Consider the following 26,288-nt stretch of genomic DNA (forward strand, 5'->3'; position numbering starts at 1 on the left):
TATCACCAGATGTGGTGAGTGTGTGATCTGATGTGTGATAGTGCGAGCGTTCTGATGAGTTTGTGTTTATGAGTCGGAGTGTGCAATTTGATGTGAGTGTGTTGGCCAGAAGCAGGGGAGGACCGCGTGGAGCTTACCTGCTGGGAGTGCCCGGTGAAGATTATTACTGGGAAAAAAGTCAAAAATAATACAAATATGACATTACTTTGGCGCAAGTCAAGCTGGTGTTACATACCTCTCTGTGGAAAGTATGTGGATAAGTTTTAATAAAAATTCACTGAACATCTGAGGGCTTGTAGCAGAAAGATGGACTTGTAGTCGCGTCAGGAACTCCTGCATTGCCTGAGTAGCAGTGGGCCCAACCTGGACAGAAATAACCAGAGTATTAGCGAGCTTCTTCCAGGAACACATTCACTCAAACATTACTTCATCACAATGTGGAATATTAGAAGGGAAATCTTGTACAATACTTAGACAGTTGTGCACTCATGGCTGTGACCAGTCTGTAATTGGTCACCTGACTAATTCTAGTGCACCATCTAAAACTGGAGTTCTCTTTGGTTTAAAAATCATAAAAGGGAACCTGTTATTCCAAAAAAAGCTGGTCACCATGTGATAGATCAGGAAAAGATGAAAAAAAGAGAATTTTGTTTACTTACCGTAAATTCTTTTTCTTATAGTTGCGTATTGGGAGACCCAGACCATGGGTGTTTAGCTTCTGCCTCCGGAGGACACACAAAGTACTACACTTAAAAGTGTAGCTCCTCTCTCTGAGCTTATACACCCTCTGGTAGCCAGTCCTAGCCAGTTTAGTGCAAAAGCTGAAGGAGAATAGCCACCCACAAGTAAAAACAGAGCAAGAACCGGAACAACCGGAGACTGTCAACAACAACAGCCGGTGAAAAACACGCGGAACAAGAAATTGCCAACAGGCAACAGGGAGGGAGCTGGGTCTCCCAATACGGAACTATAAGAAAAAGAATTTACGGTAAGTAAACAAAATTCTCTTTTTCTTTATCGTTCCTATGGGAGACCCAGACCATGGGACGTCTCAAAGCAGTCCATGGGTGGGAAATAAACAGAAAAACTAAGAAGTAGGCAGAACCTAACTTCACAAATGGGCGACAGCCGCCTGAAGGATGCGTCTGACCAAGCTCGCATCTGCCGAAGCATGAGCATGCACTTGGTAGTGCTTCGAAAAGGTATGCAGGCTAGTCCAAGTGGCAGCCTGACAGACTTGTTGAGCCGTAGCCTGGTGCCTGAAAGCCCAAGAGGCACCGACAGCTCTGGTCGAGTGTGCCTTGATCCCCAGCGGGGGAGGCACCTGAGAACACTGGTAGGCGTCCGAAATGGTCGACCTAATCCAACGGGCTAAGGTCGGCTTAGAAGCAGAGAGGCCCTTGCGCCGACTTGTGGTTAGCACAAAAAGAGAAGTGCACCGCCTAAGAGCAGCGGTGCGAGACAGATAAATCCGGAGAGCACGCACCAGATCCAGAGTATGCAGCGCTTATTCAAAGCGATGAACAGCAGCCGGACAAAAGGAAGGTAGGGTAATGTCCTGGTTAAGGTGGAAAGAAGAGACCACCTTAGGAAGAAAGTCCGGAGTCGGACGGAGAACCACCTTGTCTTGATGAAAAACCAAAAAAGGTGACTCCGAAGAGAGCGCAACCAAATCGGAGACTCTCCTGAGGGAAGTTATGGCCACTAGAAAGACCACTTTCTGTGAAAGACGAAACAAAGAAACCTCCCTAAGAGGCTCAAAGTGGGGTTTCTGCAAAACCGTGAGAACCAAATTGAGGTCCCAGGGATCCAAGGGCCGCCGGTAAGGCGGAATGATGTGAGACGCGCCCTGCATGAAGGTGCGGACCTGAGCCAGCCGGGCGAGACGCCGCTGGAACAGCACTGACAGAGCTGAGACTTGTCCCTTGAGAGAGTTGAGGGACAGTCCCAGCTGCAGACCGGACTGTAGAAAGGACAGAAGGGTCGGCAAGGAGAATGGCCAAGGAGAATGGCCGGAAGAGCGACACCAGGACAGGAAAATCTTCCAAGTCCTGTGATAGATCTTGGCGGAGGAAGACTTACGGGCCCGAGTCATAGTGGAGATGACTTCAGGAGGGATACCAGAAGCCGTCAAGATCCAGGACTCAAGAGCCACGCCGTCAATTTGAGAGCCGCAGAATTCAGGCGGAAAAACGGACCTTGTGAGAGAAGGTCTGGACGGTCCGGAAGATGCCACGGCACCTCTACGGACAGATGGAGCAGGTCTGGGTACCAAGCTCGCCTGGGCCAGTCCGGAGCAATGAGGATGACTCGACGGCCCTCCATTCTGATCTTGCGCAGGACTCTGGGCAAGAGATCTAGAGGGGGAAACACATAGGACAGATGAAACTGGGACCAGTCTTGAACCAGAGCATCCGCGGCGAATGCCTGAGGATCGTGGGAGCGAGCCACGTAAACGGGAACTTTGTTGTTGTGACGGGATGCCATTAGGTCCACGTCCGGAGTGCCCCATTTGCGGCAGATCGACTGAAACACTGCCGGGTGCAGGGACCACTCGCCACTGTCCACGGTTTGACGGCTGAGATAATCTGCCTCCCAGTTTTCCACGCCTGGGATGTGGACTGCGGATATGGTGGACTTGGGAGTCCTCCGCCCATTGAAGGATGCGTTGTACCTCCAACATTGCCAGGCGTCTGCGTGTCCCGCCTTGGTGATTGATGTAGGCAACCGCTGTCGCGTTGTCTGACTGGACTCGGATGTGCCTGCCCGCCAGCAGATGGTGAAAAGCTAGGAGAGCCAGAAGCACGGCTCTTGTTTCCAGCACATTGATCGAAAGGGCTGACTCTGACAGAGTCCAAGTGCCCTGCGCTCGGTGGTGGAGACATACCGCTCCCCAGCCGGATAGACTGGCATCCGTGGTGAGGATCACCCAGGACGGGGCCAGAAAGGAGCGCCCCTGGGACAGAGAGAGGGGCCGAAGCCGCCACTGAAGAGAGCTCCTGGTCTGTGGCGACAGAGCCACTAACCTGTGCAAGGAGGAAGGCCGCTTGTCCCAACAGCGGAGAATGTCCAGCTGCAGGGGACGCTGTTATGGACAAGATTATGAATTATTATAAGTATATAAGAGTTACATGGAGATATCCATAAAGAACAGGATTTAAGATGGTGTTTGAACTGTACCCCACATATCTCTTGGCATAAGACTCAGACAGACAGTCTGGGCTATTCTTGTGACCAGTGAATCATGCTGACATTGCTTAATATAAATGAGGAACCAAGCACATTACAGTAAATTGTATATCACAGAATAAGCTGTTCTACTTTATCCAATAGGAGACGTGTTACGTATTCTTGGCACCTAGCCAATAAGATTATATATATCCGTACAATTTCCGTATTAAAAGTCAGTCTTACTTTCTATTCATATCTGAGTATGTCTCTGGTGTGTGTGAAAGATAGTGGTTATGCATGCTACCACGAGTGACTCATAATTTGGACTGCAGACAGTTTAAGAGGGATGCATGATTAGATTGCATCAACCTAAATTATGGCCTTATCAACGCAGATGGAACTGGGCAAAGGGAACAGCCTCCATTGACGCCACCATTTGACCCAGCACCTGCATCAGGCGCCTGAGGGAATAACGGCGGGGCCTCAGCAGAGAGCGCACCGCCAGTTGGAGGGACTGCTGTTTGACTAAGGGCAACTTCACAAGTGCCGGCAAAGTCTCGAACTGCATCCCTAGGTACGTGAGACTCTGGGTCGGAGTCAGAGTGGATTTGGGAAGATTGACAAGCCACCCGAATTGGGCTAGAGTGGCGAGAGTGAGCGAGACACTCCGCTGACAGTCCACGCTGGATGAAGCCTTGACTAGAAGGTCGTCCAGGTAAGGGATCACTGCCAACCCCTGTAGGTGCAGGACCGCAATCACTGCTGCCATGACCTTGGTGAATACCCGAGGAGCTGTGGCCAACCTGAAGGGGAGAGCCACGAATTGGAAATGTTCCTCTCCGATTGCAAAACGTAGCCAACGCTGGTGTGAAACTGCAATTGGCACATGCAGATAGGCATCTCTGATGTCGATGGATGCTAGGAAATCCCCTTGGGTCATTGAGGCAATGACTGATCGCAGAGACTCCATGCGAAAATGCCGCACCTGAACATGCTTGTTGAGAAGCTTGAGATCCAGGATGGGCCAGAAGGAACCGTCCTTTTTGGGGACTAGGAAGAGATTTGAGTAGAAACCTCTGAACCGTTCCCGGGCGGGAACCGGTACAATGACTCCGTTGGCCGCCTGCAAGGATGCCACGGCCTGTGAGAAGGCGGCGGCCTTGGAGCAGGGGGGAGTTGAGAGAAAAAAATCTGTTTGGCGGGCTGGAAGAGAATTCTATCCTGTAGCCGTGGGAGATGATATCCCTCACCCACTGATCGGAGACGTGTTGAAACCACGCGTTGCCAAAGTGGGAGAGCCTGCCACCGACTAAGGACGTTGCTGGCGCGGACAGATAGTCACGAGGAGGCTGCCTTGGCGGCAGCACCTCCTGCGGTCTTTTGTGGACGCGCTTTTGGGCGTCAGTTGGATTTCTGGTCCTTGGCTGAGTTAGTGGACGAGGCCGAGGGCTTAGAGGACGACCAGTTGGAGGAACGAAAGGAACGAAACCTCGACTGATTCCTGCCCTGGACAGGTTTCCTGGTTTTGGTTTGTGGCATGGAAGTACTCTTCCCGCCAGCAGCTTCCTTAATAATTTCATCCAGCTGTTCACCAAACAGCCGGGACCCAGCAAAAGGGAGTCCAGCAAGGTACTTCTTTGAAGAAGCATCTGCCTTCCACTCTCGAAGCCACAAGATCCTGCGGATAGCGAGGGAATTAGCCGAAGCCACCGCAGTGCGGTGAGAAGCCTCCAGCATGGCAGACATGGCATAGGATGAAAAAGCTGAAGCTTGGGAAGTTAAGGTAACCATTTCGGGCATAGATTCCCTGGCGAGGGAATGCATCCCCTCTAGAGAAGCAGAGATGGCTTTGAGAGCCCACAATGCTGCTAAAGTCGGGGAGAACGAGGCCCCCGCCGCTTCATATACGGATTTGGCCAGAAGGTCAATCTGGCGGTAAGTGGAATCCTTAAGGGAGGTGCCATCAGTCACCGATACAACGGTCCGGGCTGAGAGCCTAGACACCGGGGGGTCTACCTTTGGGGAATGAGCCCACTCCTTGACCACCTCAGGTGGAAAGGGAAAGCGGTCATCAGAACCACGCTTAGGGAAGCATTTGTCAGGACAGGCCCTGGGCTTGGTCACAGCGGCCTGAAAACTGGAGTGGTTAAAGAACACACTCTTTACTCTCTTAGGCGAGGTAAACTGGTGCTTTTCTGCCAGAGAGGGTTGCTCCTCTGATACTGGCTGATTGAGATCCAGTACAGAATTAATGGACGCAATCAAATCACTAACATCTGAGTCACTTTCGGACAGAACAATGGGGTACATGGAGTTAACCGCCGAGCCCCCCGTAAAGGCATCCTCCTCGTCCTGCGAGTCAGCTCCTGAATCAGAGCCGCGGGACGAGGAAGGAGAGGGAAGCCTGTGTCTCTTCTTAGAAGGATGGGGTCTGGGACCAGATGATGAATCCTCTGTGAGCTCCGGTCCTGAGAGACCCCTAGCAGCAGAGGCACCCTGTGAAGGGGGCTGATGCATGTTCAGCAAAGTCCTGGACAGACGTCCCATGGAGTCAGCAAAAGACTGGGAGATAGACCTAGAAAAGGATTCTACCCAAGCCGGGGGTTCAGCCACAGGAGCAGGAGCAGCCTGAGAGACCACTGGGGGTGAGACTCCAGGCTGAGGCACCGCCAGGTTAGAGCAGGCATCACAATGTGGGAAGATGCTCGGTTCAGGCAGCAGGAGCTTTCATGCAGTGCATACCGAATAAAGCTTTGGAGCCTTGCTCCTCGTGTGAGACATGCTGCTGGAGTGGGGACTCTGCCAGAGAATGAACCCCAGAGAGTATAATCAGAGGTCCACAATGGAGACCGGTTGTGGCTTACCAGACCGCTGGAGCGGTGTTGTGTGCCCTCCAGATCCCGAAGCCCGGACCCCCCCAAGCACAGCAACTCAGCAGAGATGCTGCAGACCAGCGCTGCAATGCAGAGAGAACGCTGAGAAAATGGCCGCCGGAGCGAAGAGAGGGGGCGGGACTTGCTTCAGGAGCGGGAACTGGAGGGCCATAGAGACCTACAGGGGAGGGGACACACACTGCAGTGGGGAGTGTCCCTCCCCTGTGCAGAACGGCCACCGGGCGGAGCCGAGCCTGTCCCTCTGCATGAGTGACATGCGAGGGCAGTGAAACCGAAACTAGGCCTCCAGCGAAGCCGGGGCCTAAATTTGAGCGGCGCGGCCGGCGCACAGGCACCATCGGCGCGGTTCTCAGGCGACAGCCAGAGAACCCGCCGGAAATGTCATAAAACACAATCAGCACACTCTCCCACAACAATAAAGTACAGGGACCCCAAAATACATAAACATCTCAGGTACTTAGCTTGCTGAGACGCAGGGTTCCAAGTCCCTGGGGATGAGTGCTCCGGTCCAGCAGGGTCCTGAAGGGCTGCGGATGGAGACCGGTCTCCTGCCAAGCATGGAGACCGTGCTGGCTCCCACTTCAAGCCAGAGCCCAGGAGGGATGGTGAAGGAGCGCGGCATGTAAGGCTCCAGCCTTGGAATCAACCTTAACAACACCGCCGACACAGTAGGGTGAGAAGGGACATGCCGGGAGTCCAGACTTGGACCCGCTTTTCTTCAAACTTTTTCCAAAAATCAAAAATCAGATGAGAATGCATGTGTGGATGTATGCCTCCTGAACACAAAGCGATAAACTGGCTAAGTCTGCTCGTCAGGGGGTGTATAAGCTCAGAGGGAGGAGCTACACTTTTAAGTGTAGTACTTTGTGTGTCCTCCGGAGGCATTAGCTAAACACCCATGGTCTGGGTCTCCCATAGGATCGATAAAGAAAATAGATATATCATTAAAGAGGTACATTTAGTATAGTAGTAACTTATTTGTTGACATCCCCCTTCATTCTGTGCTCAGGAGTCCAGTGGGTGGTCCTACATAGTGATTGAGAGCTACTTCAGTATTCAGTCATATAGGGAACAGTGGACTTCTAATTATACAAAAAGATTTTTAAGCTAGGAATTCTATGAAATCTTTTCCTATAAAATTATAAATTTGTCCTGGTCTATGATATTTCTGGCCAGTATGTTATACAGTCACAAGTTCCCTATAAAAGACTAATATGGTATTCTAGTTCTTCACCATAAAAATCTCATCACTGTAGATTGTCAGCCGAGGCTAGGACTGCTTGACAAATGCAGACTTATCCCTCATCTGCTCCTAACATTGCATCCTACGATTTGTTAGGAAATATTTAGGACACAAATGAGGTGAGCAGGAGTTCAGAGCTTTGGTGTGTTTTATGTATTCAATGGTCACTTGGATCTTTATGATCCCTTTGTGAATCCTAGCATGAAACTTTAGGTCTAGTTTCGACTCTTAAGCTGCACAAGTCTTGTGACAGATCAATCTTAATTCAGATTCCTCAGCACAGTAAGTTGCTCTCTCTTATCTGCTCAGCCGAGTACAATGCTTGGTCATCCAATGGATCATTGCTCACCAAGCAGGTTATCCAGTCTTGCTTCTTCAGTTGGCCAATGGTAATTCGCATGTCTCTCCTGATGGTGTTGATCCAGTGGGTTCTTGGCTGTCCGCTTCTTCTTCTGCCACTTACCAATCCAAGCATGAAGTCTTTCTCTAACGACTGACTCTGCAAAATTTGGCCAAAATAAGCTATTCTTTGTTTGGTTATCTTAGCGTCCAGAAACCGATTTGGCTTGACTTAGTCAAAGGCGTCTCTGTTGGCATTCTCGCTGTGCATGGAATCCATAAAAGTCTCCTCCAACACCAACATTCAAAGGTGTCAATTTTCGTCTGGTCAGCCATCTTAAAGGGAACCTGTCACCAGTTTTATGGCCTATAAGCTGCGGCCAACCACCAGTGGGCTCTTATATACAGCATTCTAACACGCTGTATATAAGAGCGCAGGCCGCTGTGAGAACATAAACACTTTAATACTCACCTAAACCGGTCGCTGCGGTGCTGGTTGGCCCGGTGGGCAGCGCTGTTTTCCGGTGCGGGCGCCTCCTCTCTTGGCCATCTTGCTCCTCCGTCTTCTGAAGCCTGTGTGCATGACGCGTCCACGTCATACACACGCGCCGGCACTGAGGTCCTGCGCAGGCGCACTTTGATCTGCCCTGCTCAGGGCAGATCAAAGTATTGTAGTGCGCCTGTGCAGGACTTCAGTGCCGGCGAGTGTGTATGACGTGAACGCGTCATGCACACAGGCTTCAAAAAACAGAGGAGCAAGATGGCCGAGAGGGGAGGCGCCCGCACCGGAGAAGAGCGCTGCCCACCGGGCCAACCAGCACCGCAGTGACCGGTTTAGGTGAGTATTAAAGTGTTTTGTTTTTTTTTATGTTCTCACAGCGGCCTGCGCTCTTATATACAACATGTTAGAATGCTGTATATAAGAGCCCACTGGTGGTGGCCGCAGCTTATAGGCCATAAACTGGTGACAGGTTCCCTTTAAGGCCAAATGTTAAGTATTTGGAAGACAAAATCAGGACTGAGTAGAAAATACAGAAGTGGTGCCCATGTTTCTGTTATAGTTTTCCTCTAAATGTTCCATTTCTGGTTTTAGCAAACAAATAGCGTGGTAAAAATTTCACCAAATACTCAAAGTGTGTATGTGGCTTGAGTGTCCAGGCCTCGCATCCATATATATTACTATTGGGAAGATAATTGCGTTGACCAATCTGCATTTGAAAGCAAAGGAAAAGTCTCTGCTCTCCCAGACCTTGGTCATGCCAACCACGAAACCCCGACCAAGAGCCGTGTTGTTTTACTTAAGGTGTCCAGTCACCATCATAAAAGATCTTGGAGCCAAGGAATATGTAATCATTGACCACCTCGATCTCCTCATTGTCCACATTGATGTTGACGGTTTGTGCTGTTGTCGTGATATTTTTTTTCTGAATGGTCACATACAACCAGAATTTCTCAGTCCATTCCTTAACCTGCAAAATAAGCTTTGTCACATCTAAACTGCGAGTATAGACCCAATAAGAAGTACTGAATGTTTGTACACCATTCTCCAAAACATTAAAACACCACTATATTTTAAAGACAATCTGAAAAAACGGCATGCAACATTACCTGGGGACTGTGCTGGTTTGTCCCATGAGGGTTTGTTCCTGAGAGAAATTTCACAAGGACATGAAGGAGGTTTGGGTCTGAAACTAACAATTGGGCAGTGTTTTCCTGAGCTCCAATAGTGCTGCTGGGTCCAGCTATAAAGAAGAGCAATTTGCACATTGGTTACAATGCATTTTGTTTCAGATATTCATTTCCATTTAATTAGGTTAATTAATAAAAGTAAAATAAAATCACCCTGAACACAAAAGACCATGGAGAAGTGCAATGATTAGGGACTAATGTAAGTTACTACATGTGTGTACAGCTCTGTGCAGTAGGTTAATTCTGAAGTGCTCACATTAAAGTCTTTATAATCTAAGCTCTGATAAACGGTCCCCTGTACAGCGTCCACTCACCCTGGGCAAATGTTCGCTGACCACATGGAAGCACCACTTCCCAAAGCGTGACTGTATTATCAATGGAGATGGGTGGGTTACGTTACTGACATACATCTCTAAAAGCAGGGTTTATTCCAGACATGCTGACCTCAAACACGTCTGGTCCTTCGTTCTTAAATACATATGTCAGGTGAGAGTGGAATGCCCCACATTGATTACATGAGCAGCTCCTGAATCCACTGATTTCAGTGGCTCCATCTAATGTGTAAGGACACCAACTGTGCACGCCAATTCTAGTACATGAAAAGCATGATCTTCTTGATCATTGTCCCAGTACCCTTTTGACATGCATGACCACATCCGGTCTGTGTCTCAGCGCTTGCGCAGCATTGCCTCTCCCTATGCGCTGGAAATCATACACTCACAGGTGACGGCTAGGTTATTGAGGAACAGATATAAATAGGTGAGTATTATTCCCTGGGTCATATCCCTGATGAAGCTACAAAAGTAACGATTCGCGTGAAGTTGTGGGCACCTGATCTATTTCTGACTCATGACCTGGCATCTATAGGATTGTATGTATTGTTGCACATGTAAATAAGAAAGCCGCGGAGACACCATCACGTGTTTCTCAACGCTGGCAGGAAACTAGCCAGGTCTTTCACCGGGAAGGAACAACCACGGGAAGTGCAGTCTCCAGTCAAGGAGACCACCTATACCAAACATGGTATCCATCCACAGACAGCCGTTTCGGGGTATTTGCACATGTAGATATTTATACTTTTTGTGAGACGTGGAGTACAGGTGCATTGTTTATTATGTAATTTGGGTGCTTTTTGTTACTGACTAAAGGTTTTTCCACTTTGTGATGTTTTTATGGGGAAATTAATTTTTATATGTGTTTAATTTTGCTGTTAAAAATATGATAAAAAAAAATAATTATACTTTTTTATTTATTTGTGATATTTTTTTATAAATTTAACTTTTATTAACATTATCAATAACACAGGAAACATCGTATTGTACAGAGTAAAGCACAATGTCAGAACACAAGCATTGTATAGAGGAATTGTTAGCAGATCAATTCCTAAAATATGGGGAGATACAAAACTCAAGACTGTATAAACAACGATGAGAACTGTAACCAACTACTGTCGGAGGATCAGTATAAAAACTTTTTATACTATATAACAAGGCCACCTTAGAGGAGTGAACAAAACCGGGGCCGTAACTCAAGTGTGAGTTGGCAGAATAGAAGATACGGAGTAAAACATGAACAAGAAAGAAAAAGAGAGAAAAGAAAGTCAGAGAAGAAAAAGGTGGGAGGGTTGGGGTCAAAGAGGGTAGGTGAATTTGTCAGGATGGGGGGGGAGGTGGGGGGGTTCCAGACACTGGCAGTGCAAATTCGCAAATTCAACCTGTCTCCAACAGTGAAATGTAATCAGATCCCTTAAACTCTGTCCAGCTATACCAGGTTCTAACAAACCGGTGTTGAGAGTTGTGAATTATGGAAGTGAGGTCTTCGAGCAACATCGTCTCGTTTATCCTGGCGAACCACATTGCCATCGTAGGAGGGTTATCTTTTTTTCCACAAGAGAGGTATGCAAGCTCTGGCTGCCGTGATTAAGTGTCGTAGTAAGGAATTCTTGTACTTTTTCGTTGAGATGTCACAATGATGTAAAAGGACAAGGGCTGGATCCAGAGCGGTGGTCAAGCTAGTAACTTTACGTATAACTGTTTGTACATTCTCCCAAAACGGGTCAAGGCGCCTACATGACCAGAAAATATGCATCAGACTACCATCCTCCTCATCACATCTCCAACAGAGTGGGCTCACTTCTGGGAAGATTGAGTGCAGTCTAGTAGGAACTCTGTACCATCTGGTGAGCAACTTAAAACTCGCTTCCTGATCACGGGACGAGATAGAGGATCGATGGGTCAGAGAACATATCTTTTCCCATTGGGCCTCAGAAAACTGGATTTGAAGATCGTCCTCCCATTGTGATTGAAATTTGTTTTTTGGGTGTGTTAATAAGATTATATGCCATAGAAAGGGTATGTCTAATGGGACCAGTGTTCATACATTCCTTTTCAAAAGGTGTCAAAGTTAGAAAAATGGGATCTAGGAGGAAGGGATTTCAAGAAATGTGTCAATTGGTTGGATCTCCATACATCGAGGGCACGGGGAGTTTGGGAGCTCATAAGTTGGTCCTTATAGTTCTGTGATATTTAATTGATTTATATACATCTAAATGTCTATTTTTTCATAGTGCCTGTGAGGACTGATGATATGGTTACACATGTTTCTTCATCTGCTAGTGTTTTTAATACGGTTTGGAATTGATTGTTATACGTAATACACTTTGGGGGTATAATTATATTTCTTGCTGGTGTAGTCTTCTATACATTGCAGATTTTCCTCTTCCTTTTTATGTTCTTCCACATGCTTGGTTGAATTGCACACCAACTACTATCCACTAGTAAAGTTAATTTCTGTCTCTTAGGCCCTGTTTGCACAATGCGTTTTTTGCCACGTTTTTGGGTGCAGAATTGGTGCAGTTTGTGTTCATAAACTTCATTCAGTCCTTCCCCTGCAAAGTCTATGAGTTATCTGAAATGCTGTGCGCACGTTGCTTTTTTTTTCTAACAGGTTTTGCTGCACTTTTTCTGCAGCAAAAAGAAGCAGCATGTCACTTCTTTTCTGCAGGTCCCTGCATTTTTCCCCGCAATTTGCCACTGACAATCTTAATAATAATTAAAAAAAAAGGCAGGGGCAAAAATGCACGCTTTATGCGTTTTTTGGCTAGAGAAGCGTTCTTCACTGAGAAACAAAACTTCTGTGTGCGCACATAGCCTAAGAGTGGTTATCTTGGTGGTGCCCATCACATCTTATGTTGTATGACACCACCTGTTAACCCATGCAATTTCTTCCAATGTGTCTTAATACATATTTTTTTTGTGATCTCTATATTGTGAAGCATAGCAAAATAGCAGTATAAGGGTTATGTGAATACCTCAAAATTATACAGAAAATGGTACAAATTAGTTATAAAGATTGTCTAGTGTTTTAATAAAAGGATGCCTTCAGTATGTGTGACTGCAGACTTCTGAACCCTTACAACATGCACACTGCTCGTTATCAGGATTCACCAGTAATTGCCGGTGAGAATGGGCATTGCATGACAAAAGAATGCCATTTGCATACTGCCGCCAAATCATACACTTGTGGTCCAATGACCATCCACTCTCACTGGAGAATCCTGACAGTGTGCGCATCCCATAATGTCAGTATTCCAAAGCCTACAGTCAGAGAGAGACAAGCAGACTCCTTTTAAAGGCAGAAAGTACTGTATATGAAGCAGTTTCAGGATCTGAGCTTAATCCATAAGAAGTGAAAACTGTGTCATACAAATTCAGGCTCCTGCAGGATCAGAAAACACCCATCAATGTTGGTTTACCCCTTAGATTCCACTGTCTATAGCAATTACGGCATCTAAGTGATGAGGGTAGAGAAACCAGACAAAATGTGCTCCCACCGGAGCAGATGTAATTCAATGTAAAAAACAAGCAGGTTATAGGCCAAGTGCCTAATATATCAAATGTTGCTCTCTCCAAAACGCCAGGAGATTTAACCTTAGAGGTTCCCTTTAAATCTGGTATCGGACATTTCAGCAAACAAAAAAAAAATTCAATAGCAATGAGCTTTTCAAGACCAGACACACAGTCTAATCAAATAGTGGAATTTCCTTATTACCTCCTAATTTATGAGCGATATATACAAGTTTGGACCTTTCAATAATTCAGAATATGACATTTGACATTTTTGCTTTGATTGAATACTAAAGATAAATGCACTAAAAGATATAAAACGGCAATCTGACCAGACCGGAAAGAAAAACAACTCACAGTTCAGTTGCATGTTTGTCATAAGAGTGAGGCTGTGAAGAACAAGGCACCATGTCCGCAGTAAGGTATTTGGATGCCAGGCCAGGACTGTTAAAAAGCTGGTTATAGAAGCTGGAAAAAGAACAAAATGCATTAGTTTACACTGTGTGTTTACAGAGGACCATGACTTAAAGAGTTAACAATACAGAAGATATAAAATGCATTACACTGGCTTAGTGATCAAGTAGTAGTTAATTGGCCCAGGAATAGGAAGCCTTGGAGTTATAAGTATGTAATTCTATACAATGGTCCTGGTTCTGTATTAGATAGAATTGTACTAATCCCCATTTACCATCAGCCTCAGTGGCATGTCCATGAGATAACTTGCAGTGTCTAACTGAATAGATAAAATATAGATACCGTACAGAGTGTATTATACACACACACTGTGATAAAGTCTGAATAAATGCACATGTATAATGCAAAATAGCATATAGTGTGTATATATTAAGTAAATAAATTATATACATACATATACATACACATACATATACATATACACACTAATATATATATATAATATATATATATATATATATATATATATATATATATATATATATATATATATATATATATATATATATATATATATATATATATATAGTCAAATGCATTTCTGTACTAAAACACTAGAGGGAGCAGTTAATAATTCAACTACGGTGGAATCAAATACAGGTTACAGTGTATGGTTATTCAGAAGGTCCCGAAAAGGTTTATTAAAAAAAGAAAAAGCACATATCCCCCATACCCTAGAAACATGTGTGAGTTACTACAGGTTAGAACAATTTAGCAACATTCGATGGATGATGGATCACAGGCATCTCTAGACATTCTCAATAAAGCAAATTAAAGGGGTTATCAGGACACAGGTATTTGATGACCTATCTACAGGATAGAGCTGGCATCCAGCATTACACCACTGATCAGATATTAGTAGCTCTGTACTGAGCTGTTGTGCACCACGTCATTCAGAGTGTAGAAGACACTGCCAGCCATTACAGCCCAGATTCTAACGAGAGCAGTGGTGCAATACCTGGCAGCAGCTGATACACTTTTGAATGGTGTGATCACAACAGCTCTGCTCAAAGAATTTATATCCGACAACCACTGGAAAAACAGGTGATGAATGGAGGTGAGGGTGCTGGGTGTCTGAGCACCACCCATTGGCCAATGATAACCAATCCTGTAGCTAGCTCATTAAATACCTACAGATAACCTATTTCAGTTGTGAAGAACCAGTAAATAAGAGCAAATCATTTACCTTCCATTAAATAAAACAACTATTCCCCAAGACCTCAATCAGAATACCCCTTTCCTGGGTTGAGAAGTTGTAAGTATACAGTGCTATATAATATGATGATTGCAATATATTAAGAGGATGAAAACTTTGAAAAGATTGCTTCTTTAATGTTCACTTTGGCTCAAGATATACATCAAAGATTGCACAAGAACTGCAAGTGTAATTCTGACCCAAACGGATTACCTTGATTGAGCGAGATGACCGGCACTCTATTAGCGTGGTATAAGAACAAGTCGCTTCCATTTTCCTTGCCTCCGGCGGAGCTAGAATTTAGGCTCAATGTGAGCCATAACTGCAGAAGAGACTCCAGCTATGGTAAAATTAACAAAATGTCAAGAACTATATGGATTCTTCAAAACACGAATAATTGCAAATTTATGATCAGCAAGAAGGACGAGATTTTTTATTTTCCCTAAACGGCTCATTTAAAATTATGGGACAACCATTATCACCCGGCCACAGGACATGTGATAACTGTTGGGTCAGAGGGTGTTCAACCTCTAGGACCTTCATGAGCACAGGGATCCTAGTAAATGACATGGAGGTCAAGCATTGCCTGCAGCTACTTAAGAGTCTATGGTCGTCCTATGAAATAGTATCGTTTTTAATTATGAAAACATCCTTTCATCAACTCAATTACTTTTTAAAATAATTGATTTAAGAGTACAAAAATCTAAACTCTGATACTAGGAGACAGTCTTTGGCGAGATGTTCTCTTATTATGACAGATACAATGGTGGAGAGATCTGCACCATATTTACTCAGAGACATGCCAAGAAATTTGAAGCACCTTTGCATGTCAAATATATTCAGAGCGCAGAGAAATACTGCCGACTTGCTACACATCACCAATGGGGGGCAATGCCTACAGCCTACAAGTGAACGCTACGGAAAACCAACCTGGACGTGATGCACTTGCAACATTGAAAAGAGCTTGTTGAAGCAGGCACTGAGCATTGGAATGGAAGACGACTGAACAATTAGCTGGTTGGACTGACTGGACGAATGAAGCCCTCGTAGCAGCGAGTCGTCAGTCCCACCTGAAGGCTGTGACACTGTGAAGAAATCGTGAATTTAGAACAATGCAGCCTTAAATATAGAATGAAGGAAACTTCCTGCGGTAAGCAAGAAGCACTTAAAAATTAAAAAAAGAATATCAAAATTCTCAATTCTGAGGTAAAATCTGTATTCAATGAAGACTTTCCCATTACTGAGATAGGAGATGGTAGTTAGTACTGATGAGAATCTATGTAGATAGAAGAGTGAGGAGGGGCGGAGCTCTGGCACTAGCTCCTCCCTCCTTATCAATGTGATCAGTAGCAGCGCTCATCTTCTATCTCAGTAATGGTAAAGTCTTCACTGAATACAGATTTAACCCCACAATTCAGAATGTTGATAATGACTGATCAATTCTGGCAGAGAAAGAAGCAGATTTGACTGATAAGATATATTACAAAGTTGCTTATTTTCATGTGTACTATTAATTTATGCAATAAAAATAAAAATGACAGCTACACTGTAAATTATGACTGTGTGAGTATATTATATCTTTATCTCTCTAAAGGTGCTAAATTTCTCACCAGTTGTCAGTAACAACCAATCCAATCCACACAGGCAAGGAAATAAAACCATAGATGTCCATAAATAAATTTGTGTGACAGACAAGCAATTCAGGGAAAAGGGGAAAAGAAGGGAATTTTGTTACTTACCGTAAATTCCTTTTCTTCTAGCTCCTATTGGGAGACCCAGACGATTGGGTGTATAGCACTGCCTCCGGAGGCCACACAAAGCAATTACACTAAAAAGTGTAAGGCCCCTCCCCTTCTGGCTATACACCCCCAGTGGGATCACTGGCTCACCAGTTTTAGTGCAAAAGCAAGAAGGAGGAAAGCCAATAACTGGTTTAAACAAATTCACTCCGAAGTAACCTCGGAGAATTGAAAACCGTTCAACATGAACAACATGTGTACCCGAAAAAGAACCAAAAATCCCGAAGGACAACAGGGCGGGTGCTGGGTCTCCCAATAGGAGCTAGAAGAAAAGGAATTTACGGTAAGTAACAAAATTCCCTTCTTCTTCGGCGCTCCATTGGGAGACCCAGACGATTGGGACGTCCAAAAGCTGTCCCTGGGTGGGTAAAGAATACCTCATGTTAGAGCTGCAAGACAGCCCTCCCCTATATGGAGGCAACTGCCGCCTGCAGGACTCTTCTACCTAGGCTGGCGTCCGCCGAAGCATAGGTATGCACCTGATAATGTTTGGTGAAAGTGTGCAGACTCGACCAGGTAGCTGCCTGGCACACCTGTTGAGCCGTAGCCTGGTGTCGCAATGCCCAGGACGCACCCACGGCTCTGGTAGAATGGGCCTTCAGCCCTGATGGAACCGGAAGCCCAGCAGAACGGTAGGCTACAAGAATTGGTTCTTTGATCCATCGAGCCAGGGTGGCCTTAGAAGCCTGCGACCCTTTGCGCTTACCAGCGACAAGGACAAAGAGTGCATCCGAACGGCGCAAGGGCGCCGTGCGGGAAATGTAGATTCTGAGTGCTCTCACCAGATCCAACAAATGTAAATCCTTCTCATACCGATGAACTGCATGAGGACAAAATGAAGGCAAAGAGATATCCTGATTAAGATGAAAAGAGGATACCACCTTCGGGAGAAACTCCTGAATGGGGCGCAGCACTACCTTGTCCTGGTGGAAGACCAGGAAGGGAGCCTTGGATGATAGCGCTGCCAGCTCAGACACTCTCCGAAGAGATGTGATCGCTACCAAAAAAGCCACTTTCTGTGATAGTCTAGAAAGTGAAACCTCCCTCAGAGGCTCGAAGGGCGGCTTCTGGAGGGCAACTAGTACCCTGTTTAGATCCCATGGATCTAACGGCCGCTTGTACGGGGGTACGATATGGCAAACCCCCTGTAGGAACGTGCGCACCTTAGGAAGGCGTGCCAAACGCCTCTGAAAAAAGACGGATAGCGCCGAGACCTGAACTTTAAGGGAGCCGAGCGACAAACCTTTTTCTAACCCAGATTGCAGGAAAGAAAGAAAGGTAGGCAATGCAAATGGCCAGGGAGACACTCCCTGAGCAGAGCACCAGGATAAGAATATCCTCCACGTTCTGTGGTAGATCTTAGCGGACGTGGGCTTCCTAGCCTGTCTCATGGTGGCAACGACCTCTTGGGACAATCCTGAAGACGCTAGGATCCAGGACTCAATGGCCACACAGTCAGGTTCAGGGCCGCAGAATTCCGATGGAAAAACGGCCCTTGGGACAGTAAGTCTGGTCGGTCTGGTAGTGCCCACGGTTGGCCGACCGTGAGCTGCCACAGATCCGGATACCACGCCCTCCTCGGCCAGTCTGGGGCGACGAGTATGACGCGGCTGCAATCGGATCTGATCTTGCGTAGCACTCTGGGCAAGAGTGCCAGAGGTGGGAACACATAAGGGAGCCGGAACTGCGACCAATCTTGCACTAGGGCGTCTGCCGCCAGCGCTCTTTGATCGCGAGACCGTGCCATGAAGGTTGGGACCTTGTTGTTGTGCCGGGACGCCATGAGGTCGACGTCCGGCCTTCCCAATCGGCGACAGATTTCCTGAAACACGTCTGGGTGAAGGGACCATTCCCCTGCGTCCATGCCCTGGCGACTGAGGAAGTCTGCTTCCCAGTTTTCTACGCCGGGGATGTGAACTGCGGATATGGTGGAGGCCGTGGCTTCCACCCACATCAGAATCCGCCGGACTTCCTGGAAGGCTTGCCGACTGCGTGTCCCCCCTTGGTGGTTGATGTATGCCACCGCTGTGGAGTTGTCCGACTGAATTCGGATCTGCCTTCCTTCCAGCCACTGCTGGAAGGCTAGTAGGGCAAGATACACTGCTCTGATTTCCAGAACATTGATCTGAAGGGTGGACTCCTGCTGAGTCCACGTACCCTGAGCCCTGTGGTGGAGAAAAACTGCTCCCCACCCTGACAGACTCGCGTCTGTCGTGACCACCGCCCAAGACGGTGGTAGGAAGGATCTTCCCTGTGATAATGAGGTGGGAAGAAGCCACCACTGCAGAGAGTCCTTGGCCGTCTGGGAAAGGGAGACTTTCCTGTCCAGGGACGTTGACTTCCCGTCCCATTGGCGGAGAATGTCCCATTGAAGTGGGCGCAGATGAAACTGCGCAAACGGAACCGCTTCCATTGCCGCCACCATCTTCCCGAGGAAGTGCATGAGGCGTCTTAAGGAGTGCGACTGACTTTGAAGGAGAGCCTGCACCCCAGTCTGTAGTGACCTCTGCTTGTCCAGCGGAAGCTTCACTATCGCTGAGAGAGTATGAAACTCCATGCCAAGATACGTTAGTGATTGGGTCGGTGACAGATTTGACTTTGAGAAGTTGATGATCCACCCGAACGTCTGGAGAGTCTCCAGTGCAACAGTCAAGCTGAGTTGGCATGCCTCTTGAGAGGGTGCCTTGACCAGTAGATCGTCCAAGTAAGGGATCACAGAGTGTCCCTGAGAGTGCAAGACTGCTACCACTGCCGCCATGATCTTGGTGAACACCCGTGGGGCTGTCGCTAGACCAAATGGCAGAGCTACAAACTGAAGATGGTCGTCTCCTATCACGAAGCGTAGAAAGCGTTGGTGCTCTGTAGCAATCGGCACGTGGAGATAAGCATCCTTGATGTCTATTGATGCTAGGAAATCTCCTTGAGACATTGAGGCAATGACCGAGCGGAGGGATTCCATCCGGAACCGCCTGGCGTTCACATGCTTGTTGAGCAGTTTTAGGTCCAGAACAGGACGGAATGAGCCGTCCTTTTTTGGCACCACAAAGAGATTGGAGTAAAAACCTTGACCTCGTTCCTGAAGAAGAACAGGGACCACCACTCCTTCTGCTCTTAGAGAATTCACCGCCTGCAGAAGGGCATCTGCTCGGTCGGGATGTGGGGAAGTTCTGAAGAACCGAGGCGGAGGCCGAGTACTGAACTCTATCCTGTACCCGTGAGACAAAATGTCTGTTACCCACCGGTCTTTGACCTGTGGCAGCCAAATGTCGCAAAAGCGGGAGAGCCTGCCACCGACCGAGGATGCTGAGGGAGGCGGCCGAAAGTCATGAGGCAGCCGCCTTGGAAGCGGTACCTCCAGTTGCTTTCTTGGGGCGTGAGTGAGCCCGCCAGGAATCAGAGCTCCTTTGCTCTTTCTGAGTCCCTTTGGACGAGGAGAATTGGGGCTTGCCCGAGCCTCGAAAGGACCGAAACTTTGACTGCCACTTCCTCTGTGGAGGTTTGCTTGATCTGGGCTGGGGTAAGGAGGAGTCCTTACCTTTGGACTGTTTAATGATTTCCGCCAATTGCTCACCAAACAGTCTGTCTCCAGATAATGGCAAGCTGGTTAAACATTTTTTAGAAGCAGAATCTGCTTTCCATTCCTTTAACCACAAGGCTCTGCGCAAAACTACAGAGTTGGCGGATGCCATTGAGGTACGGCTCGTAGAGTCCAGTACCGCATTGATAGCGTAGGTCGCAAACGCAGACATTTGCGTAGTTAGGGACGCCACTTGCGGCACTGCTGGACGTATGAGAGAGTCCACCTGTGCCAGACCAGCTGAAATAGCTTGGAGCGCCCACACGGCCGCGAATGCTGGAGCAAACGACGCGCCGATAGCTTCATAGACAGATTTCAACCAAAGGTCCATCTGTCTGTCATTGGCATCTTTAAGTGAAGCCCCATCCTCCACTGCAACTATGGATCTAGCTGCAAGCCTGGATATTGGAGGGTCCACTTTTGGACACTGGGTCCAGCGTTTGACCACGTCAGGGGGAAAAGGATAACGTGTATCCTTAATGTGTTTAGAAAAACGCTTGTCCGGATAAGTATTGTGTTTCTGGATGGATTCTCTGAAGTCAGAGTGGTCCAGAAAAGTACTCAATTTACGCTTGGGATACAGAAAATGGAATTTCTCCTGCTGTGCAGCTGCCTCCTCTGCAGAAGGGGCTGGGGGAGAAATATCCAACAGCCTATTGATGGCCGCTATAAGGTCATTTACCATGGCGTCACCATCTGGCGTATCCAAATTGAGTGCGGCGTCAGGACAAGACTCCTGATCACCCACCTCTGAACCCTCATATAGGGACCCTTCTCGCTGAGACCCTGATCCGCGTGATGACGTGGAGGGTCTCTCCCAGCGAGCTCGCTTAGGCGGACTGGGACTGTCATCGGAGTCAGAGCCCTCAGCCTGTGATGCCTGGGACCCCCTTGAAGTACGGATTAGTTCCAACTGAGGGGGACCGGGGAACATAGACACAGCAGTGTCTATGGTCTGAGCAACTGGCCTGGACTGCAAGGTCTCCAGGATTTTTGTCATAGTCACAGACATTTTATCAGCAAAGACTGCAAATTCTGTCCCCGTCACCGGGGCAGGGTTCACAGGCGCCTCTGCCTGGGCTACCACCACAATAGGCTCTGGCTGACGAAGTGCCACTGGGACTGAACATTGCACACAATGAGAGTCGTTGGAGCCTGCTGGTAGATTAGCCCCACATGCTGTACAAGCAGTGTATACAGCCCGTGCCTTGGCACCCTTGCGTTTTGCGGATGACATGCTGTTGTCTCCTCAAAGCAATATAGGGTGTACAGCCAAGAAGCGACCTTACAGTGCAGTATATAAATATATCTAGACACAGCAGTGTCTATGGTACAGCGAAAAATATAACACTGTGGCACTAGTGGGGCCGCACGTATGTGCTGCTTACCGCCCGCTTAGCGCGGGTGTGTGGTCGCCAGAAACCCCTAGCCTGGGTCCCCCAGAGCCTGCGTCCATTCTCCAGCCAGACTGCATGTGTATAATGGCTGCCGGCGTCCTGGGGAGCTGCAAGCCTGGGGGCGGGCCTAGGGCGTGCACAGAGAAAAAAGTGCGAAGCCTGTGTCCTACTGTGCTCAGTGAGAGGGCTGGAGCATGTAAATCGTGCTCCAGCCCTCGGCGCTGCCGATTGAACAACGTCTCTCCCCTACCCTGATTGACAGGGTGGGGGGCGTTAACGAAGCGGAGCTAGGCCGCAGAAAGCCGGGGACTAAAGTTAGAAGCGCCGCCGCCGTAAAAGCGCGGTCGGCGCGTCCCCGGCGCACTACAAGTCGCAGCTGCGCCGCCGCTCCAGGGGCGGTCGGCGCGGCGATCCACACACATAAAGTCCCCCAGTAATCTGCGGGGACTATAAGCCCAGCGCACAGCGCTACAGTCCCCGGCGCACTAGCACACCCAGCAAGCCTGGGGTGTGCGTGGCCTGCCATACGGGGACACAGAGTACCTGAAAGTTGCAGGGCCTTGTCCCTGAACGGCACTCCCGCTCCACATCCAGCAGGTTCTATGGGTCTGTGGATGGAGCCCGGCCTCAGGGCTTGGTGGCCGGTAAGATCCCACTTCCTCAGAGCCCCTCAGGGGGATGGGGAAGGAAAGCAGCATGTGGGCTCCAGCCTCCGTACCCGCAATGGGTACCTCAACCTTACAAACCACAAGTGGGGTGAGAAGGGAGCATGCTGGGGGCCCCATATGGGCCCTCTTTTCTTCCATCCGATATAGTCAGCAGCTACTGCTGACTAAACAGTGGAGCTATGCGTGGATGTCTGACCTCCTTCGCACAAAGCAGAAAACTGGTGAGCCAGTGATCCCACTGGGGGTGTATAGCCAGAAGGGGAGGGGCCTTACACTTTTTAGTGTAATTGCTTTGTGTGGCCTCCGGAGGCAGTGCTATACACCCAATCGTCTGGGTCTCCCAATGGAGCGCCGAAGAAAGTATTGAACACCCTTATTGAAATGTACTGAATACTTAGTCAGTCCAGACAGCTTCAAGACCAAGACACCTCGTGTATTGAAAAACTAGTTGTCTGCATTGCTCAGGTGTGATTTTGGTCACACACACACACACACACACACACACACACACACACACACACGATTTCGTGGGCTCCTTCTATGAACTCTGAGCTTTAGTGCCTTTCATAAATTTTCTATTGCATTCAAAGTCAGACAATTGGCTGGGCCATTCTAGCAGCTTAATTTTTTCTCTCTAAAACAATTAATAGTAAAGTTTGGAGGTGGGAACCTGTTTGTATGGCGTTTTTTGGGCGTTATGCATTGCCTTTTGGCCTCCAAACATGGAGTGTATTATGGCACCCATAGGGTTCAATTTTGGTCACATCTGACCAGACTATATTCTCCCAGCGTTTCATAGGCTTGTCTAAATGTTGAGTCTGGTTGTTCCCTAATGTCCAATCAATAATTTACAGCTCATTTAAAAGTCAGCTGAGCTGCCTCAGAAGGTGTGTGTGAGTAGAGGTGAAAACACCTCAGACTTGAAGCTGTATATTGAGTAGAAAATCCTGGTGATAAAATCCCTAATTAAAGGGAACCTATGTGATATAACAACACAAAGTATCAAGTATTTGTGCAGTGTAAAAATGATACATGGTTATCTAAATATTTCAAAAACATAAAATCTGAAAATTGTGCCGTGCATTTATATACACCTTCCTGTAGTCTGATATCTTTAAATTCAATCCTGAGTGACCAATTGCCCCCAGAAGTCCCTAATTAGTATATTGAGTCCACCTGTGTATAACTTATTGTTAGTATAACTACAGCTATTTTGTTAGGCTGCTTTCACACCTAAGGTTTTTTCCTGTGCAGCACAATCTGGCACTTTGCAGAAAAAACGCAACAGTTTTTTTTTGCTGCCGGTTGCATTTTTCATGCATAGACTTTAATTCGTGCCGCATTGTGCAGAGTGGGCTTGCGTTCTGTCAGTTTTTTGCCGCATGCAGCAAATTTAGCCGATGCAGCGGCCGGATGGAACGTTGCCTGGCACGTTTTTTGTACGGCAAAAAAAAAAAAAAAACCACGCCGCATCCGGCTGATGCGGCGTATTTTTCAATGCATGCCTATGGACGCCGGATGCGGCAAAACCCGCATCCGGCCGCCGCATGCGGTTTTTGCCACTGCGCATGCTCTGAAGCATGCCCCAAGCGGCAAAAACTGGACAGGCCACATTTAAAAAAACTTATGCAAAGGATGCGGCTTTTTCGCCACATCCGTTGCATAGGTTTTAGAGCCGGACTGGCCGGCTCTGCACCTACCGGATGTGTGAAAGCAGCCTTAAAGACTCAGGAGGTTTGTTGTAGAATATTAGGGACAAACAGCATCATGAAACCCAAGGACCACACCAAACCAGTCAGGAATAAAGTTGTGGAGAAGAGAAGAGCATGGTTAGGTTATAGATCTTATGAAGTTCAATCCATCTTTCAAAAATGGAAGAAGTATGGCACGACTGAAAACCTATTAAGATGTGGCTGCCCACCTAAAATTACATACCAAGGAAGGAGGGCACTATTTAGAGAAGCAGCCAGTAAGTCCAAGGTCACTGAGGAGGCGCTACACAGATCCAGAGCCCAGGAAAACTATTAGCCAAATACCACAAATTTGGGTGTTATGGAACAGTGGCAAGAAGAAAATCTTTTCTGAAAGCCATAAGAAGAACCATTTGCAATTTGCAAAAAGCAAATGAGGGGACATAGCTAGCATGTTGAAGAAGGTGCTCTGGAGAACTTTTTGGGCTAAATACAAAACACTATGTGGTGGAAAACTAACACTGCATATCACCCTTTAAACACCATCCGTGTTGTCAAACATGGTGGTTGTAGCATCATGTTGTGGGGATGCTTTACTTCAAGCAAAGACAAGGAACCTGGTCGGAATCGATAGACAAAAGGATGGAGATAAATAAAGGGCAATCCTGGAATCGCTCTTTGCCTGCAGGGAGAATGGGAGGACTCATGTGGCCTGGCACCGGGGCATTCATCTATTACAGGCTTATCACACTAGTCCTACATTGCGGGTGACTACATACACCCTAACAGGTTATTATACACACTTACATGTAGGTGATGAGTTGGTCAGGGCTTGCAGAATGGAATCCGCCTCAAGTGTGGACATCATTTTTAACATTAACTCTGCCTGCTGCTCAAGACCAACCTCCAGACGAGCATCTAGAGCTAGAAGCAGAGACAACTCAATTAAAGCAAAGAAGAAAAACAGCAAAGTGGCCAAATAAAAATGGCCTCAGAATCAATAAGCAGTAAAAAAAAAAATAAATCTGAAAAAATAAGAAAAGATTAGTCAGCTCAGGATCTCAATTAAGAGCAGTTCTCCATCCATAACCAAAGTAATCACCCGTGACTTATTATACAAGGAGGGGGGTGCGATTACTCCCTGCAATTTAAATCCTTAAATCCTATTAGTTGTAATTTACCTTGATAAAATATGTACTGTAATTCATTGCAAATAAAATAATAAATCATCCATACCTGGATGATTATACCTATTATACCTATATTAGGTACCTAATCACACACATCACAGCACGGACATATCTTACCTTGAGACACGGACACGGTCACAGTTTGGGTGCCATTTTTTTCCGCAGTGGCTGCTGGCTTTGCTACAGGAATTCCAACGCCTCCGATGTAAGGATTGTAATTATAGGTGCCATAATCAGCACCCCAATAATCATACCATGTGCTGCTAATCGGCTTTGGGTGGGAGAAAAACATTGAAAAGAAGACAGACTCAATGAACTGCATTAATATTATAGGCAAGATACACTGGAACATATAGAGGAACTTGTCCCAGAAGGGGCAGATTACGGCATAAAAACTGACAGCCATTTCAGCACTGCGTCTCCACTGGCCTAAGCTTACTTTTCTGCACTGAAGTCATTTTGTTTTTATATTAAAACAACAAAACCTATGGATGATGTATACATACTCTACTATCTTTATGGCTATACATATGATGCAGCCATCTGTCAGGAGAACCTTCCAATGATTACCTCTGATGCAAGTTTAAAGGGGTCTTCTCACATTATGGGGAACCTGTCACCGGCTTTTTCCCCATATAAAATGCCAACACCAGAAAAAAAACTCATATATAGTATTCTAGAATATCGTAATAAGTGCCCAAGCAGATAATACAGCTTTTATTCTACTCATCTATGCGGTGATGCCAAATATTATTAATTTTATTTTTTTTTATTTCTTAAATGGGAAGAGGGGAGTGATTTAAAGTTTCATTTTTATAAAACTTTTTTTAAACTTATTTTTTTAGTCCTTTTAGGGAACTCGAACTACCGTATTTTTCGGACTATAAGACGCACCGGACTATAAGACGCACCCTGGTTTTAGAGGAGGAAAATAAAACTTTAAGCAAAAAATGTGGTCATGACACACTGTTATGGGGCGAGGATCTGCTGCTGAAACTGTTATGGGGGTAATGTCCCCAAATTCTCTACTAAGGTACCCCATCCTGGTAATGATCCTCCTGCCTTGTATATGATCCTGCTATAAACCCCCATCCAGCCTGTTCACATACCCCCCCA

General features: G+C 46.9%; 1 protein-coding gene across 7 annotated transcripts in view; it reads right to left on the minus strand.

Moving 5' to 3' along the window:
- BIRC6 (baculoviral IAP repeat containing 6) overlaps positions 1–26,288 on the minus strand; it is a 533,701-nt gene that overhangs the window by 250,549 nt on the left and 256,864 nt on the right. For all 7 annotated transcript variants that reach the window (XM_075339505.1, XM_075339507.1, XM_075339508.1 and 4 more), the window contains exons 39-45: positions 25,290–25,443; positions 24,790–24,906; positions 15,781–15,935; positions 15,064–15,190; positions 13,539–13,649; positions 9,256–9,389; positions 236–363 (exon numbers count right to left, since the gene is read on the minus strand). In XM_075339505.1, coding sequence (XP_075195620.1) covers positions 236–363; positions 9,256–9,389; positions 13,539–13,649; positions 15,064–15,190; positions 15,781–15,935; positions 24,790–24,906; positions 25,290–25,443 — 926 coding nt within the window. The remainder of the gene's footprint in view (positions 1–235; positions 364–9,255; positions 9,390–13,538; positions 13,650–15,063; positions 15,191–15,780; positions 15,936–24,789; positions 24,907–25,289; positions 25,444–26,288) is intronic.

Source organism: Anomaloglossus baeobatrachus, chromosome 3 (genome assembly GCF_048569485.1).
Source record: "Anomaloglossus baeobatrachus isolate aAnoBae1 chromosome 3, aAnoBae1.hap1, whole genome shotgun sequence".
NCBI lineage: Eukaryota > Metazoa > Chordata > Amphibia > Anura > Aromobatidae > Anomaloglossus > Anomaloglossus baeobatrachus.